The sequence below is a fragment of the Equus caballus genome, chromosome 7 (assembly GCF_041296265.1).
Source record: "Equus caballus isolate H_3958 breed thoroughbred chromosome 7, TB-T2T, whole genome shotgun sequence".
NCBI lineage: Eukaryota > Metazoa > Chordata > Mammalia > Perissodactyla > Equidae > Equus > Equus caballus.
This window is the reverse complement of record NC_091690.1, coordinates 5,750,309-5,767,942: the sequence shown is the minus strand read 5'-3', so window position 1 is coordinate 5,767,942 and position 17,634 is coordinate 5,750,309. Positions and strand designations below refer to the sequence as shown.

The window sequence follows — 17,634 nt, the reverse complement described above, 5'->3', positions numbered from 1 at the left end:
TGTAGACTGCGTTGTGTTCACCACCAATAGTCTAGTTTTCATCGATCACCATACATATGTGCCCCTTTACCCCTTTCCCCCACCCCTGGTCCCCTTCTCCTCTGGTCACCACTAATCTGTTCTCTTTGTCCATGTGTTTGTTTATCTTCCACATATGAGTGAAATCATACCGTGTTTGTCTTTCTCTGTCTGGCCTATTTCGCTTAACATCATACCCTCCAGGTCCTTCCATGTTGTTGCAAATGGGATGATTTTGTCTTTTTTATGGCTGAGTAGTATTCCATTATATATATATACCACATCTTCTTTATCCAATCATCCTTTGATGGGCACTTGGGTTGCTCCCTCATCTCAGCTATTGTGAATAATGCTGTGATGAACACTGGGGTGCGTATATAATAAACTTTTAAACAATGGCTGTGTTTAACAACTGGTTCCCAATTTCCTGGAAATTTGACAGTTGCCTGTCACCAGCTGCTACATGCTGGCTCCAGCACACCTCTGTAAAAAAATGTCACCCCACTGAAATCTGGCTTCTACAGTGTTCATTCAACCAAAACTCTCTTGCTCGTCTCACCAGGCACCGCCATGTTGCAAAACGTAAAGGACGATGGGTAAAGTTCCCGCCGTGCCTCAGTTCTCGGAAGGATTCAGCACTGCCTACTCCAGCTGCCTTTTCCAAGGCCCTCCGGGTCCTCGCCCGACCTGCCGACCAGCCCTACCCAGTCTCAGGGCTCTTCTTCCTCTATTTACCTTTGGGTCTTTGATGTGCCCATTTGACACACTCTCCCTGGGTATGTCCCCCTCCATGGTTTCAACTACAGCTAAGAAGCCAGATTTCTTCTCAAACCTGTATATCCAAATCGCTCAACCAGTTTGCTCCTCTTGGAGTAAAGGCATTTCAAACAAAGCTAGAGTGGAAATCTTCATCTCTTGCTACCACCTCGAGGTGCAGCTCCTGACGGACAGAGAATGCAGGTCTATCCAACTCTGAAGCCAGGGAGTGTATGCTGCCTCCCTTTCGAGTCCCACAGACCTTAGCATGTTTAATAATGGAAATGGCTTCAATAAGCAAATGCAATAGGCATTAACTCCCCCAAGGGACCAGATCCCCACCTCTCCCTAGCCTTAGATTGCACGGACATGTCAAGGTGCCACCACTTGGTGGCGGCATTCTCGAAATAGGTAAACAGTATGGAAGCACTGAAACGACAGAGCCCTGAGCTTCTCCAGCGCGAGGGGTGTCCATTCACACTGAATCGATGGAGGACTGGCCCACATCCAGCCTGATCTCAGCTTCCCTTTCCTGTCCTGGACCCAAACCAACAGGCGCCTTTCCCAAAATGCTGCGTAAATGTGGGCTCCTCCGCTCTTGCTCCGGCAGCATCCCACTGGTCCGTCTGTCGGTCACTGTCAGTCATTCCTTGTCAGTGAGAGCCAGAGTCAGTCATTATCCGGCTGGTCCGCCGTTCAGTCCATCAGTCAGAAAATCAGGATCCACCTGAGTCGGTCCTTGTGGACAGCCTACCTGTCCTCTCCACCGAACGCCACGCCACGTGTAGGGAAATTACTGCCGCAGACATAATCCGCACCCTCAGGCTCCGCCCCTTCGTAGCCTTATCCAACCACAGGTCTCCGCCTCAGAGGAGTGCCCGCCCCCCGGACCCCGCTCTTCAGAAATTCTGCCCTATCAGAGGCCTAGTTCTCTCGGAGTTTCCGCCCCGTATCGAGCCCCGCCCCATTGCCGACCTCTCCCCAGGGCCACGCCCCCTTGGGAAGCCCTGTCCAATCAGAGGCCTTTCCATCCACGATGCCCCGCCCCCCCGGGGGCCGGCTTTTCCCAGACCCACGCCGCTCCAGGCAGAGGCGGTGGATGACGCCATCGGGGCGCGCCGCGAGAAGGTCACAGGGGCTCCTCCAACATGGCGGCAGCGGCGGCGCTGCGGGGAGGCTGGTGCCGCTGCCCGCGGGTGAGCGGACGTGCGGGGCCGCACGGGGCGAGCCTCGAGGGCTCTGGGCTCGCGACCTCCAGGGTCTTCCTCTCCTCAGGCGCTTGGCCCTCGCGGCCCTTCCCTAGGCTCGGCGAGATGCTTGGGGTTGGCTCGTTGAGTCAGCCGAGGCCTGGGCTGGGGGCCCGGAGCGAGGCCTGAGGGCGGGGGCCGAGCTGGCCCGGCCGGGGGCGGCAATGCGCGGAACCGGGCGGAGAGCGGATCGCCCCTCCCCTCCTGATCAGACTCCACGTGCACTGGGGAGTGCATGGTGGCCTCGGCGCCCAGTGCAGAAAAAGTAGGGAAGAGAAGGCAAAAATCCGTGACAGTCACGGCTCACATTTGTGTGCCAGGTCCTGTGCCGAGGGCATCTCCTGCATCGCCTCTCCTAATCCTCCGCGTGAGAATGCCGGAGGTAGTTCTCACCCCGGCTCAGAGCTTGGGCTCCTAGGGGCGGCGGGAGTCAAGGCGTGTGAAGCGCGCTGAGAAAATAGATCTGTTGCTGCTGCTTGTCGCTGTCTCCCAGGTTAGGAAACTGGAGACTCAGGTTAAGCAGCCTCCCCACAGTTTCAGAGCTAGTGGCGGCTTTGGACCAGGTCAGCCTGGTCCAAAGATCTCATAGGATTCGGAGTGTCCGGAGAATGGTGTCTTTGACTCGCCACTGATTTTTCTTGGCCCCTTTGAGTCAAGTTTTAGAGGTTGAACTGACACGTGTTTACATTTGGGTGCAAGACCAGGGGGAGCCAGCTTCAAGTTTGGTCCTGCTGTGGGATTTCTCAACCCAGTCAGACAGCCATCCACCTCTAGTTAAGATGCTGAAGCCAGTGGCTCCAGGATCAATGGCTGAAGGCAGATAGAGAAGTAAAGTCATTTAAACTCCAGAGAGTTACTCTCAAGTACCTGTAGGAGGTGGTGGCATCTGTATAAGTCTGGGATGTTGCTTAGGGGTCCTGGAGACAGGAGGCATGGGACAGGGACAGGAAGGGCCCAGGGAATGTGGAAATGGAGGAGTGGTTCTGTCGGGTCGTTGACATCAGTACACCTGGCTCCGTGCTGGGTACTAGGGTGCAGCATCAAATAGGACCCACACAGGCCCTTCCTCCTGGAGCTTAAGTTCATCATTTGGTAGAAGAAATGCCTTTAACTTCAGGTTAGCTGGCTCTTTGCCCAAGCGACTCCCCTAAGTTGTCCTGTTTGCAGCCCAACCCTGGACCACGACATTGTAGGTTCATTCCAGGGTTGCTCCTGGGGCAATAAGTCATTAGTGTTTACCTCTGAAAGCTCAAGTGTCTTGTCTTCCAAGGCCAGCAGAAGTAGGGTGGGCTGGTGAGAGAAGACCGCTTGTCACCAGCATCAAAGCTCAGCATGCCCGTTTTCAGACTGAGGGATTAAATCGGACTGGCACATTCAGGCTTCTTCCCCTTTAGGTTGGCATTTCCTGGGACCCATCAGGTTTCCCCTCCGGTTCAGAGGTGGGAAGGGAGATGACCCTGGAGGTGCAGATCCAGTGTTTTCTCCTTCCAGCAGATTCCACTGGCTTCTCAGAAGATGGGAGGATCCCGGGGCACCCACCATGTGGCAGGCATGCAGTAAAAATCAGTGGACGCTTCTCAGGCGACCGGTGCTTTCTTAGTGTGGCCAGCTTCCTTCCTTGTCGCCCGCTTTTCTGAATGGAGCTTTCTCTTTTCTCCCCACTTAGAGATGCCTCGGCAGTGGAGTCCAGTTTCTGTCCAGCCACAACCTAGTGCCACTACCCCAGGGTACCTATCAGGTACGCCGGCCGGGTGGACAGCTGCCTCTGGTGAGTGGCTGGGGACAAGAGCAAGCAGACCATAGGGGGAGGTCTGAAAACTCTGACCTGGTTGACAGGACAGAGGGCTGCGGGATGTTGCCCACACTGCCAGTGGCATCTGATTGGCAGATGCTCCACATCCAAAGCCTTTGGATTTACAGAGCCCGGCATGCCTGGTCCTCTTGGTATCCTGGGAAGTTCCCAACGTCGTTAGGGCTGGGGCTCCTGCCTCACAAAGTCGCACGTTGTGTCAGCTCTGATGGCTAGAAAAGGCATCCCCCATACTGGGCTGAAATCCACCCACTGTGGCTTCTGCCCGGGAGTCCTTCACCAGGCAAGGCTGTTCCTTTTCTGGATGACAGTCCTCTAGGCATTTGAGCAGTCGCCCATCAGCTTCTGGGGCTCAGTTTCCCCCGGCTGCGTCTCCCCCATCCTTGATGTTGTTCCTCACCGGTGGCATTTTCTAAAGCTTTTGCCTTCCCAGTCACTCCTCCTTATGTTTCTGTGGGTGCCTCCCCACCAGGAGGAGGGAAACTCACAACCTGACGCTCTCCCCCAAACCTCCACGCTCAGGGCAGCCCGCACCCGCCCTTCCCTCTGTTCTCCCTCAGCTGGCCGCCTCCTTGCAGTGAGTGAGGCCCCTGCCTCACTCAGGGTTTAGCTCCTTCATCCTGTCCTGGGGCCATTGTGGGCGTGGCACAGGCCCTGGGGCCCTTTCCCGTAGTTGTCCAGCGCCCCCTTCACCCACAGTTTGCGGGGCCGGAGTGAGTGGCAGGGCTGCTGCTAGGTGCTGCTGTCCCCAGCAGTCTTGGAACTTGGACTTCCCCTGGAGAAAGGCTGGCCGGGGCGCAGCTAGATGAGACGGCAGCCTGCCCATGCCAGGCCCGGCCGCCCTACCTGTGGAGTGGCACCCAGGTTTGATACCGCTTTCCCTGTGTGATGGGGGCCAGGGAGGCAGTCTCCCCAAAGCTGGTAGAGTGAGCCCCCAGCTGCTGTAGCATACCCAGCACACCGAGGGAAAGGGTGGGAGCAGCTGAGCACATCAGCCACTTCCCTGTGACCTGAATTCTCACAATCATTCTTTATGCTTTCCCTTTTCTGGGGCTGCTCTTAGTTACACAGGTGGCAGAGCAGGCGTCTCACCCGGCTCTGTCTGACCCCGGAGCCCGTGTCTTGGGCAGTGTCCAACCCTGGCTCTTGTGCCCTGAGCGGGGTCTCAGGCTCTCTTCTGGCCTCCCTAAGTCTGGCCTCCCGGTGCGTTGGGTTTTCCTATGAAGGGGCACCCTGAGCTTTGGATCTCAGTGACTGTAACCGTGTGGGCCAAGAGAGAGGTCTGTGCCAGTCCCCAGGCCCTTGGGTGACATTAAGTCCCAAATGGTGGGGCTGGCCTGGTGGTGCAGCAGTTTAGTTCGCATGTTCCGTTTCTCGGTGGCCCGGGGTTCGCCGGTTCGGATCCCAGGTGTGGACATGGCCACTTGGCAAAAGCCATCCTGTGGCAGGCGTCCTACCTATAAAGTAGAGGAAGATGGGCACGGATGTTAGCTCAGGGCCAGTCTTCCTCAGCAAAAAGAGGAGGATTGGCAGTAGTTAGCTCAGGGCTAATCTTCCAAAAAAAAAAAAGTCCCAAGTGAGGACTTGGGAGTGGTCCCAAAAGAAGAAGTTATCTGGCCCCAGAAGCCCTGGGTGTAGGGCCGTGTGTCACCTTTGGGATGAGGGACCACAGAGTCCTTTCAGCTCCAGCTGTGGGGCGGGGGCCCCTTTGGATGTTGACCTTTGCCTTGGGTTAACGTGAGGGTGTTTGCATCTCCACGAGAGTTCCAGGCTGTGCCTGTTTCTCGTCCAGTGTTTCCTCTGTTGGAGAAGGAGTCTGGCATTTGGTTTTGTTTGTAATAGGCTTTTATTTTTTTGCGCAGTCTTAGATTTACGGAAAAATTGAGTACAAAGTACCGAGAGTCCCCATCAGCCTCCTCTCCCCCTCTCCTCCCACCTCGCACCGCCTTCCCTGTCATTATCGCCTTGCAGCAAGTGGTACCTTTGTTACAACTGAGGAGCCCGTACTGATAGATTGTTATTAACTGAAGTCCCTAGTTGACGTCAGAGTTCATTCTCTGTGTACATCCTATTCTGTGACGTGGTGTTTTTTGGGAAGATTGGTCCTGAGCTAACATCTGTTTCCCATCTTCCTCTTTTTTTCCTCCCCAAAGCCCCAGTACATAGTTGTATATCCCAGTTGTAAGTCCTTCTAGTTCTTCTATGTGGGACACTGCCGCCACGTGGCTTGATGAGTGGTGCATAGGTCCGTGCCCAGGATCCAAACTGGTGAACCTTGGGCCTGCGAAGCTGAGCGCACGAACTTAACCACTATGCCACAAGGCCGGCTTCTGAGGTTTTTTAAAAAAATATATCTTATTGAGGTCATACTGGTTTATAACGTGTAATTTCAGGTGCACGTTCTTGTATATCGGTTTCTGTATAGACTGCATCTTGCACACCCCCGATAGTCTAGTTTTTATCTGTCAGTGTACGTATGTGCCCCTTTACCCCTTTCAGCCTCCCCGCCACCCCCTTCCCCTCTGGTAACCACTAATCTGTTCTTATCCATGTGTTCATGTATCTCCCACATATGAGTGAAATCATATGGTGTTTGTCTTTCTCTGTCTGGCTGATTTCGCTTAACCTCGTACCCTCCGGGTCCATCCGTATTCTGTGAGTTTGGCAAACCGCCATCACAGTATCATGCGGAGTCATCCCACTGCCCTTAAAGTCCTCTGTACTCTGCCTGTTTATCCCAGACCCCAACCCCTGGCTTTTACTGTCTCCGTTGTTCTGCCTTTTCTAGAATGTCATAGAGTTGGAATCATCCAGGATGTGGCCTTTTCAGACGGGCTTCTTTCACTCAGTCATACGCACTTAAGGTTCCTCCATGTCTTTTCCTGGCTTGAGAGCCCATTTCTTTTTTGCGCTAATATTCTCTGGTCTGGATGTCCCACAGTTTATTGCCTGGCACTTTTTAAATGTGTCTTATCTCTGTTTTTAAAAAAGATGTTCATCGTTAAACCTCTATCAGCAGAAAGGAGAAAACTGAAAAATCCTCCATTTCTTTTGCATTCTTTCTAGTCCAGATCCTATTCTTCTGGAAACAGGAAAGGCTTTCTCTCCGGCTTGCTAGATAATATCAAACAAGAATTAGCCAAAAACAAAGAAATGAAAGAAAGTATAAAAAAATTCCGAGATGAGGCCAGGAAGTTGGAAGAGTCCGACGCGCTCCAGGAAGCCAGAAGGAAATATGTGAGTCCCTTTGCTCCGGGTCTCCCTCGGGGGCACACTTCTTTCCAGAGCCCCCAGACAGTGAGGGGCTCAGTGCCGGGGCACTGAGGGAGGGGAGGCTTGTGTGGAGGTGAGGTCACCGCCCTGATGATAGGGGGTGAGGGGACAGGCGTGGGTCGCCCAGCCCACCAGGGCTGCAGTGAGACGGGGCACCGTTCTCTGCCGACCAGCAGCGCCGGCTTCTCCTGGGAGTTTGTGAGAAATGCAAGCTCTCAGAGCCCTCTGGACCTGCTGGATCAGCGGCCGCGTTTCCACAGGTCCCTGGTGACCCCTCGAGCCCGGGGTTGGAGATGTGCTGCTCCCGAGAGCCTCTGGTCGTGGCCCTCTGAGCGAAGAGGGTGGAAAGTGGGTTCCAATGCTGGCGTAATTGTTCCTTACCGCCGCTGTCTCTTAGTGAGCAGCTGCGAAGCGCCCGCCACCGTGAGTGGGCTCGGTGTCCTGCACTCATCCGCCGTGTAAGGGCTCTGCGAGGCGGTACAGCGTCCTCATCTTACCGATGGCCGGCTGAGCCTCAGGCTGTGGGCCCCTGCCCCAGGTCCCTCGGTTTTTTGTTCTCTTGGCCCCCGTATCAGGCCGTGGTCAGGTCACTCGGATGTAACTACCCATGTGGGTCCCGCCTGTGGGGGATTCAACCTGGCGAAAGATCGCCCTTGCTTTTCATTAAGTAAGAGAGGTGGGCTGAGGGCTCATGTGGGGGCAGGGTGGCCAGGGTTCGGGAGCCACTGCAGCGGCTGGGCAGGGGGCAGAGCGAGGGGATAATGCTGAGAGCAGAGCCCCCCGAGATACGTTGCCGAACAGCTGATGGGCAAGACCAGAGACAGACGCGGGGTGGGGGCTCTGTGCTCAGGAGGGTTGGAGGCCGTGAGCCGTCAGCTGCTGAGCCCCAGGCTGTGGGGCAGCAAGGGGCCCTGGGAAGGGGCTGCTGAGAAAACGCTTCTTTGGATCTTTGGTTTTATGATAATTGCTGTATTATAACCGAAAGCAACAATGTCCTGTGCCGTAGAAAACCATCGAATCCGAAACGGTGCGGACGAGCGAGGTGATCAAGAAGAAGCTCGGGGAGCTCACGGGCGCCGTGAAGGAGGTAACGGTCTCCGGGCTCCTGGGCCCTGTGCCACCCGCCTGCAGGGAGGGGAGCTGGACGCGTGGGCAGAGCTGGCGCTGGGCCAGGCATGACTTGGCAGCCGCGGATGGACAGGTGTGGGTGGCGAGCAAGGGAAGAGCGGCCTGGTCAGGAAGCTTCTGGCGTTCACATCCACGCCGCCCCTCAGGAAGGGGATGGGCGGGCTCACAGCAGGTCACCGCTGAGTTAGAGCTGTGTGTGCTACCAGCAAGGGCAGGAGATAAAGTGGGCATTTCTTCTCCTGCCCGGGAACGGAGGGGAGGGGACACCGCCCCGGGTGAGGGTTGGGGTAAGAGTGTGGCTCCTCGGGGCTGGGCAGCCTCTCGGGTTGTGTCTGTTTTGGTTTTGCTGTTCTGTGGGTAGAAGAGAGGGGCCCGGGCTCTGCTTGGTTCTGGGCCCCTGGAGGCCTGTGATGTTGGGTGGGCACACCCTCACTCTCCTTTTTACCTCTCGGCTCGGGGGCTTGGCGCTCCTCTGTTCTGGGGAGCCCCAGGGTCCAGCACCCCAGAAATTGTATGCAGTGTTCTCCAGCAGCCGAGTCTCAGGGCCCCCGTGTCAGATGCGTTTGGAGCGCCTCTTCCTTCCTTGGGGGTCTGGCCTGGCCTTTGCACCAGGGGAGCTCCTGCGGGCCTGAGGGTGGCCGTGCTGACACCCCCCCACCCCCATCCCCGCCCTGTCTCAGTAGAGTCTTGACGAAGTCAGTAGAAGTGACTTTGGCCGGAAAATCAAAGAGGGTGTGGAAGAAGCTGCGAAGACCGCGAAGCAGTCGGCCGAGTCGGTGTCCAGGGGCAGCGAGAAGCTGGGCAGGACCGCCGCCTTCAAGGCCCTCTCCCAGGTGAGCGGCCGGGGCTCAGGCCGCGCCGCATCCGAGAGCCGCAGTGCCCTCTCCCAGCTCAGTCACGGACAGAGCAGGCTCACCGAGGGCAGCACAGTGGGCCTGTCAGGAGGGCCCACTCGGCGCCAGGTCCTCCTCCCCTCCTGGCTGAGTGGCCTCCGGTAAGGCCCAGCCCCTAGGGAGCTACAGGTCCACACACCAGGAACCTCTGGGCCGCCCTCAGCTGCTCGCTCCCTTAGCTGGTGTCCGTGACCCAGAGATCTGCTGGGCCCCGGGTGACTCGAGGTCCTGCATTCATTCAGTAAATGCCTGTTGTATCTTACCGTGAGCCGGGTCCTCTGCTGGCCAAGGGGGCACAGGAGAGAAAGTCCGAGTTCCTGTTCTCCAGGGTGCCGGGGGATGGGGACAGGCAGTTCCTGAGTGACATGTGACAGAGGAACACGGGGCCAGGGAGGCTTCTCAGAGGGGACCCTCCTCTCCTGAGAGAGGCAGGAGTTGGGTGCTGTGGGTGGAGGGAGCAGGCCATGCAGAGGGGGGCGGGCACAGCCAGCTTGGGGCACCCCCTGTGGCTTGGTGTGGCCAGAGCCACTGCAGGGAGCCCAGGGAGAGCGGAGCCCATCAGGACCGGTCCTGTGGGCCCTGCAGGGGGGTTGGGTTTCCTGTGGAAGGTGACAAGGAGCCAAGGAAGTTTGTGGAGTGTGGGAGAGGCCCAGCCACCCAGCGAGGACTCCGGCAGTGCAACAAAGGAGGCCAGAGTTTGCCTTGGGTGACCCGGGCACAGCTGCCTGTTGCGGGGGGAACGGGAGGGAAATGGGTTCCCGAGGTTTGAGGAGGTGGAATCCACAGGCTCTGGGTCAGCTCAGATGAGGGGAGAGGGACAGAGGCAGTGCTTGGGATGTCCCTGGGGTTCCAGGGAGAGAGAGGAGGCAGTCTGGAGTCTGAGGGTCAGCTAGGGGCAGCCAGAGGCATGTCGGCTGCTCCTGGAGGGAGGGGCGGGTGTCAGGCAGAGTTGGGGTCTCCCTGGGCCCCCGTGTCTTCTTCCCCGTGGCTTGGCTGTGTCGTTGCCCTGTGCCAGGCTGGGGGCACTCTGAGCTGAGTGCTGTCAGGCCCGAGGTTGAGGTTCAGAGCAGGCGCTCCCCGACTTTGGGCCCAGCCGCTCAGGCCGATGGCAGTGGTCTGGGTGCGTGGGAAGGTCCCCGAGCTCCCTCACCGCGTGGGCTGTGCTCTCCTCCAGGGTGTGGAGTCTGTGAAGAAGGAGATTGATGAGAGCGTTCTCGGGCAGACTGGGCCCTACCGGAGGCCCGAGCGGCTCAGGAAAAGGAAAGAGTTTGCAGGAGAGAAATTCAAAGAAGAGAAAGTGTTTGAGCCCAACGAGTAGGTACCAGCAGGCCACGGGCCGGGGCTGCCCCCTACGCCTCCCTCTCGGCCCCTGCGCTGTGGTCCAAGTCCAGGGCCCGCAAATGGCTCCTCCCCAAGTCACTTTCTCTAGTGTCTTTCCTGCCCCAGGTTCCCTGGCTCCCTCGAGAGGATCTGGGGGAGAGGGTGGGGTGGTGGGGAGGGGAGAGATGAGGCCGGGGTTGTCGCCGCCCCTGGGCTGGGGCAGGGTGCTGCTCACCACCAGCACGTCTTCCCCAGGGAGGCTCTGGGGGTCGTGCTGCACAAGGACTCCAAGTGGCATCAGCAGTGGAAAGACTTCAGGGACAACAACGTGGTGTTCAACCGTGAGTGTGCACGGCCCCCAGACTCGATGACCGCGGGGCGGTGACAGTGGACACTCACAGAGCACTCCCTGTGTGCTGAGCGCAAGCCAGACCCCCGTTTCACAGAGGAGGAGACCAGGGGTCAGAGAGGACCTGTCACTTCTGCAGGGTCACCCAGCGAGTGAGCAGCACAGCGGGGGCAAAGCACAGGCCTCCAGGCGGCCCTGCCCACGCGGGCCGAGGGGAAGCCCCCGGAATCTCAGGCTGGCGGGCGGGGCCCTCCTGTAGGGGCTGAGTCACCATCTTTGTTATTGCTAAAGCCAGGGCCAGTGGTAGCAGTGGGGCGGCCAGGCATAGTCGCCTCCGTGTGGGTGCGGCTGTGGGTTCCACACTAGCACAGGAACCCTGTGCTGATGGAGCCGCTGCCCACTCACAGCCCTGGAGTCCTCTGCCCTCATCTGGGCCCTGCTACATGCCCCTGTCCCTTGTCTTGTAAGGATCACCACATCCTGTGTGGTGACAGCACCAGCCTGCGGGGGCGGCCCCTCATGGTTCACACAGCCCTGATCACAATTGAGAGAGGATCTCAAGGGGCCACGAGGGGCCCTGGGAGTCATGGAGTGGGGGTGTCTTCCCAGAAGGGGCCCTGATCCCTGCCCTGTCCCCACAGGGTTCTTTGAGATGAAGATGAGGTACGACGAAAGCGACAACGCGCTCATCCGGGCCTCCCGGGCGCTGACAGACAAGGTCACGGACTTGCTGGGTGAGTGGGCTGCCCCAGAACCATCCCATCCCCCGGGGCCGGCAGCGGGGAGGGGTCCCAGCCCTCGACCCACTCCTGGCTCCGACCCACTCCTGGCTCCGCTGCCCCCAGGGGGCCTGTTCTCGAAGACGGAGATGTCGGAGGTGCTCACGGAGATCCTGCGGGTGGACCCTGCCTTCGACAAGGACCGCTTCCTGCAGCAGTGCGAGAACGACATCATCCCCAACGTCCTGGAGGTGGGTGCCCAGCCCGGCAGGCCCCCTGCCCCTGCCTTGCCTCCCTGGGCTCCAGCCTGCCCGCCCTGGCTGTGCAGGTCACAAACCTGCAGGCTGTGGCCTGAGCGAGGGTTCCGCCAGGGCCGAGCACCTCTGGGAAGGCGTCTGGCCCTATGGCCCCCACTGGTCCCGGTGACAGTGGCCCTGACATTTCTTGCCTCGCCCACGTGGTGTGTCTGTTCCAGGGACTGAGTTTTCTTCTCAAGGCTGGGCAGCAAGGCCCGCCTCCCCTCACGCCCACTGAGACCCGGCCTGGAGCCTCCCTCCCCTTTCCTGAAGCCCGAGCCTGTCCTGAGCAGCTGCCAGGGGCCCGGGGTCTGTGTCCCAGGTGCCAGGGCCCTTGCAGGCCTGGGAGGAGGAGGCCTGGGAGAAGCTGGTGGCTCAGGCCAGACCCTCTGGGCGGGGAGGCAGAAAAGGGGGCTTTCTTCGGAGGTCTCAGCTCTATGGGAATCCCGAGGCCCATCTGGTGTTCTCACCCCTCCTTTTGGCTCATAAATGAGGAGGGGCTGCTTGCTCAAGGTCGCCCTCACAAGTCCCCTGCTGGAGCTTGGCTGGTACTTATATCTCTGCCCCTCTGCGGCCCCCAAGATGTGGCCAGAGCCTGGGCATGCTCCAACCCAGTCTAGCCAGGCCTCTGGAAGGCCCTGAGTGGGAACCCAGAAAGGCCCTCCGACCCCATGTGGATTCCCGGCCCCTCCTCCTGCCACCGCTTTGTGGTCCCCTCTCCCTCCTCCGATTTCCTGGGTCCCTCACGCCCCTTCGGGCAGGGCTGGGAGGAGGTAGAAATGGAGTGATTCCCAAAAGCAGCAGCCCGAGCACTGGCCGTTCCTTCTGAGGGAAGGCCTCAGCCCAGCCTCCCTGCAGGTTCCCAGGGCGCCTGGCCGCTTCTTCCCCCACGCCGTCTCCAGGTTTCTGTGCAGGCACCCCCATCGCACCTTGGGGACCCCCCCCAGGACTCCCTCTCTGCCCCCACCCCTCCCCCAGGCTGTCCTCACTGATAGGAGGCTTCCTGTCCCGGTCTGGGCCTGGCTCTGCAGAGCTTCGTTCCCAGGGCAGGCAGAATGCACCTCCTCGCCCCCTTGGCTCAGCTTCCCCGGCAGGGCGAGAGCCCCCCAGGCTGCCACCCTCCTGTTCCTTCCACCAGGCCCTCGGGGGCCCACCCTGGGCCTCCCGCAGTCCCCCACACAGGGGCTTTGCCCCCCCAGGGCCTGGGAAGGGAGCACCCACTGATGCAGCCTGGCCCAGGTCCCCCTCTTTCCCCAACCAGAACCCGAGGGGGCCGGGAGCCACAGAGGAAAGATTCCCGCTGGAGAACGCTTCCTGCCGGGAAAGCCCACTCATCTTAGCGCTGATTTTTTGTTTTTCTCTTTTTAGGCCATGATTTCTGGAGAGCTCGATATTCTCAAAGACTGGTGCTATGAGGCTGTGAGTACTTGCCTTTTTTCCCTTTTTTCCCCCCTCGTTTAGGCTTAAAAGGAAATCACAGTTTGGAGAAAATCCACTTGGGCGGTGGGATCCAGGAAGGGCACCCGGGGCCTGGTGTCCTGGTCGCCAGGGGGATCCTCGTGTCTGAGGCTTGGCTGGCACAGAGCCACCTCTCTTCCTTCCGCCCCCCCAACATGTGGGGCACATCCCCGTCCGTGGGGCCAGGTGGCTGGTCCTTCCCAGACTGAACTCCTGGTCGGGGAGGATCCTTCCAGCTCCTTCCTCCCTCTTCCTTCTTCCCTCGGCCTGAAGCCCAGCCTGGGGCCTTCCTCCTGCCTTATAGTCGGTCATCTAGAAACCTCACATCATAAAATAAATTTGGTTTGGAAGGCTCATAGGGAGGAAAAAGGATCCTAAGAGAGGGATTGAGGAAGCTGTTTGCCGTGTGGCCCTATTTCTGCCCCTTCCGGTGGCCTTGAGTGGCAGAAAGCAAGGCTCCATTGGCCAAGGTGGCCTGGGGTGCAGGCTGGGGGCCCAGAGGTCAGGGAGCAGGTTGAAAGGGACAACGAATAATTGGGGTGCGCTCGACAACACTCCTGGAGTGTGCGTGGGTCCCACGCGTGGTGACTGTGGGTGCTGGAAAGAGTGGCCCCACGAGCCTCTGTCACGTCCCTCCCTTGGGCCAGCACTGCAGCATCGTGCCCTCGTGCGGGGGTCCTGAGGGTCGAGTTGGAACACAGAGGCAGTGCTCCGGGATGCACGACATGCTGGATGGCTTCATTAGCTGTTCTCAGGGCAAGATCCCAAAACACAGATGAAAACAGACATGGAGGGGCCAGCCCGGTGGCATCATGGTTTAAGTTCGTGCACTCCACTTTGGCAGCCCCGGGTTTGCAGGTTTGGATCCCGGGCGTGGACCTACACACTGCTGACCAGGCCATGCTGTGGCGGCATCCCACACACAAAATAGAGGAAGACTGGCACAGATGTTAGCTCAGGGCCAATCTTCCTCACCAAAAAGAAACTGAAAACGAAAAACCACAGACATTAAAGGATTCCCCCCGCCCCAAGAGGAGCCATGTGTCCTGACCGGCTGTTCCCCGGGGTCAGGGCTCAGGGTCCTAGGGCCACAGTCAGTGCCGGGCTGCGTGGAGGCTGGTCAGGTGTCCCCAGGAGCACACACTATCTGCCCCTCCTGGCAGCGCCCCCGTGCCCTCAGGGCTCCACACTCTCCGACCACCTTGCCTCACCCTGCTCGCTCCCCAGCCTGTGTCTTCGTGGTTTTTTTTTTTTTTGCCAGCTTCCTTGTAGAGTCTTTTTTGGCTGATGCTATTCTGTATCCAGCTCACAAACAGCTTGGGAAAAGCAGAGGAGATGGCAGGTTTTCTTTTAACTACTCCCCTGCACGGTGACTAATCCAGAAGGCATTTAGGAGTGTGGTTTTTTCACTCAGGGACCATTAGGATGTGGCTGATTATCTCTGCCAGGGAGCTGGTGGTGCCCCTGGAAACGCAGCTGAGGCTGCAGCCGCTCTCACAGAGGTGTTTTTCAAATGTCATCTTTAAGCCACTGCACAAGAAATTGGATTGGCACCATTTTGATTTTTCTTGGCGGATCAGTTCTTTCCATAAAAACTCGATGCTGTCGGAATATCTTCCGTCCTGGTTGTCGAGATGCGAGGCTGCACATGGCCGGGGGGCTGTGTCCTGGGCCTGGGAGCAGACCCAGGGGGCTCCAGAGTATCATTGGAGGCGCCGCAGGCCCCGTGGGAGGGACAGGCTGCCTGTGGCCGACAGCCGCCCACGAGGGGCTGGGCAGTGGGAAGGAGGCGGAGCAGACAGTTGGTTCCAGAGCAGCCCGTGGTTAGGACAAATCCTAGAAAAAGCGCGTGATTCCAGGGCGAGATGCCGAGCAGGGAGAGTGTGGGGACGTTTCAGGTCAGCCCGAGGCCTCGACTTACCTCAGCAGTGCATTTCAGGTGGTGTTCCGGGAGGGTCCCCCACTCACCGAGGGAGACACTTGCATTTGGTCCTCTGGATACAGTGCTGTTTATAACGAGGAGAGTCTGTGGTCCAGGCCAGCAGTAGGGGCACGAGCCTCCCTGCTCAGACCCGTGCTCCTGGCATCTGCCGCCCCCGGCCTGGCCTGGCTCACCCAGGTGCCAGGAGCTGGTTCTGGAAGGGGCAAGAGCTGAGAGCATGAACCAATGCCGGGAGCCTGCCCGGACGCTGCCCCGGGCCCTGGGGGTGCAGGTGGCAGCCCTTGCCTGTGCTGTGGCACCGTGGCGTGGCTCGCACTCAGCTGGCCATCCGTGCCGGCTTGTCGGCTTCCCGGCTTCTCGTTGCAGACGTACAGCCAGCTGGCCCACCCGATCCAGCAGGCCAAGGCGCTGGGCCTCCAGTTCCACTCCCGCATCCTGGACATCGACAACATCGACGTAAGTGTCCCCTCCGGGGGACGAGGTCGGCCCCAGGGTTGCGAAGGTGTGCTAATCAAGAATGGCACTCAGCAGGGAGGAGTGAGCCCACTGTCCCTGGAGGAGTTCCAGCATGGCAGGCGCGTGGATTCAGTGACCTCCGGGGTTCCTTTTCAGGGAAAGGGTTCCGTGGTCCCCTGGTTGGACTATTAGGCAAGCAGTGGGCACAGTGGGTGCTGCTGCCTGGACCTTGGGGCCCCCCGAGGCAGTGCCATCCCTGCTCCTTCCCTCGGCAGGGCAGGGCTCCCTCAGGGCTCCTCAGGTCCCCAAGGGTGAGCTCTGCTGTGGTCACCCTGATTTCCGCCCTGTGAGGGATGAAGATGTGCCGCACTGGCTCCGTCTCCCCGGCCTGTGTGCGGGGCCAGCTCTGTGAGGCCTTTGGGCCCCGCACAGCCCGACGGGGGAGCCGGCACAGGGTCCCAGCCCTTCAGACTCCAGATCACATTGGGGGCAGTGTCGGCTCCCTTTGGGGCCTGGCCTGATGAGTTGAGTTGCCGCCGCCGCTTCCTGGGAGCACCCCCGAAGGCAGGGGGCTGCAGGGAAGGGCTGGGGGCATCCTCTGAGGCCCGCCCGCCCTGTCGTCCCCCTGCAGCTGGCCATGGGCAAGATGATGGAGCAGGGCCCCGTGCTGATCATCACCTTCCAGGCCCAGCTGGTGATGGTGGTCAAGAACCCCAAAGGCGAGGTGGTGGAGGGCGACCCGGTGAGTGAGGCAGGCAGCAGGACGAGGCGGGTGCCCCGTGCAGGACCGGCTGGACGCCAGCCTCCGGCCAACCCGCACTGATGGCCCTTCAGAGCCAGGAGGTTCTGTGACGGTGTGGGGACAGCAGGGCAGTGCTGTGAGGAGGTCAAAGGGCAACCGGCCTGTCCAGTTTTACCAAGTCCTGAGTTGTAGCCTCTGCTCTGGCCCCAGACCCAGGCTGACACCCCATACCCCTCCCAGGTCCCTCCCAGCGTCCCCCTGTCCTGCCCTGGCAGCCTGGGCCCGCCCCTCTCGACAGCCCCTCGCCCGTGCGGGTGCTGCCCGCTGTGCCGCGGCCCTCACTCCCGCGCCCCCGCAGGACAAGGTGCTGCGCATGCTGTACGTGTGGGCGCTCTGCCGGGACCAGGACGAGCTCAACCCCTACGCGGCCTGGCGGCTGCTGGACATCTCCGCCTCCAGTACGGAGCAGACCCTCTGACGCGCCCGCGCTCCGGGGCCGGATCAGCCCGTGGCGGACACACAGGGGGGCCGCCGTCCGCCTGCAGCCCCGGACCTCTGAGGACCCTACTGTCGGCTCGCCCTGCTCCCTCCCGGCTGGATGGGGAGGGGGTGCTGCTGAGGGCTGCTCCCCCAGTGCCAGCTGCTGTGCTGCCCTCTGACCTGCGAGGCTGCTGGCCAGCAGGTCACCAAGGAGCACAGGCGAGACAGTGCCAAGAGGCCCGGCCCCGGACTCCCTCGGGGGCAGGGTGGTGGGCCCAGGCCCGCCTCGGTGTGGCCTGCCTGCGGCCAGTCAGCCAGGCCGTTTTAGCTCCATGTTTTCACTAGTGCCCTTACGGTCATCCTGTACTTACCCGGAGATATGGAAATGAGAATAAAATGGCAACGTGCAGGAGAGCCCTTTGGGTGGTCCCAGGTGTCTGTCACTGGCGTAGGGGGAGCTGGGGCTTGGGGGGAGGAGCCCGCCGGGTGGTCATGGGGAGGCGGTCAAGGTCACTGCAGGATCGGCAGCCCTAGAGGGGAGCACCCTGCCTGCTCAGGACCCTGCCTCCACTGGGCGGGGTGGGCGGGGGGCCGGTGGCAAGAAAAGCTGGGGGGTTACTCCCAGTAATCCAGGCTGACCTGGCTGGTGTCCCTGAGCGCCGGGGTCCCCGGACTGGGGAGCTTGGGCGCCCCTGAGTGATGCTCAGGGGCACTGGGGTCTCCCAAATGGGGAGTCTGGGTGTGCGG

At 59.9% G+C, this 17,634-nt stretch overlaps 1 protein-coding gene across 1 annotated transcript; it reads left to right on the top strand.

The window, feature by feature from the left end:
• Window positions 1-1,839: 1,839 nt before the first annotated feature.
• Window positions 1,840-17,301, top strand: TIMM44 (translocase of inner mitochondrial membrane 44). Its single transcript, XM_023644654.2, has 13 exons — window positions 1,840-1,970; window positions 3,688-3,789; window positions 6,898-7,068; window positions 8,111-8,191; window positions 8,916-9,065; window positions 10,300-10,439; window positions 10,701-10,786; window positions 11,436-11,528; window positions 11,640-11,764; window positions 13,178-13,228; window positions 15,576-15,665; window positions 16,297-16,407; window positions 16,766-17,301. Exons 1-13 carry the CDS (start codon window positions 1,923-1,925, stop codon window positions 16,883-16,885), a joined length of 1,368 nt encoding a protein of 455 aa, XP_023500422.2. The 5' UTR covers window positions 1,840-1,922; the 3' UTR covers window positions 16,886-17,301.
• Window positions 17,302-17,634: the final 333 nt, after the last annotated feature.

What these genes read in the sequence shown, in the direction of transcription:
- TIMM44 (XM_023644654.2), top strand. Translation starts at nt 1,923, where the DNA reads ATGGCGGCAGCGGCGGCGCTGCGGGGAGGCTGGTGCCGCTGCCCGCGG. An exon ending in CGGGTGGACAGCTGCCTCTG is followed by an intron (nt 3,790 to 6,897) that starts GTGAGTGGCTGG and finishes CATTCTTTCTAG; the next exon opens with TCCAGATCCTATTCTTCTGG. An exon ending in TCATCCCCAACGTCCTGGAG is followed by an intron (nt 11,765 to 13,177) that starts GTGGGTGCCCAG and finishes TTCTCTTTTTAG; the next exon opens with GCCATGATTTCTGGAGAGCT.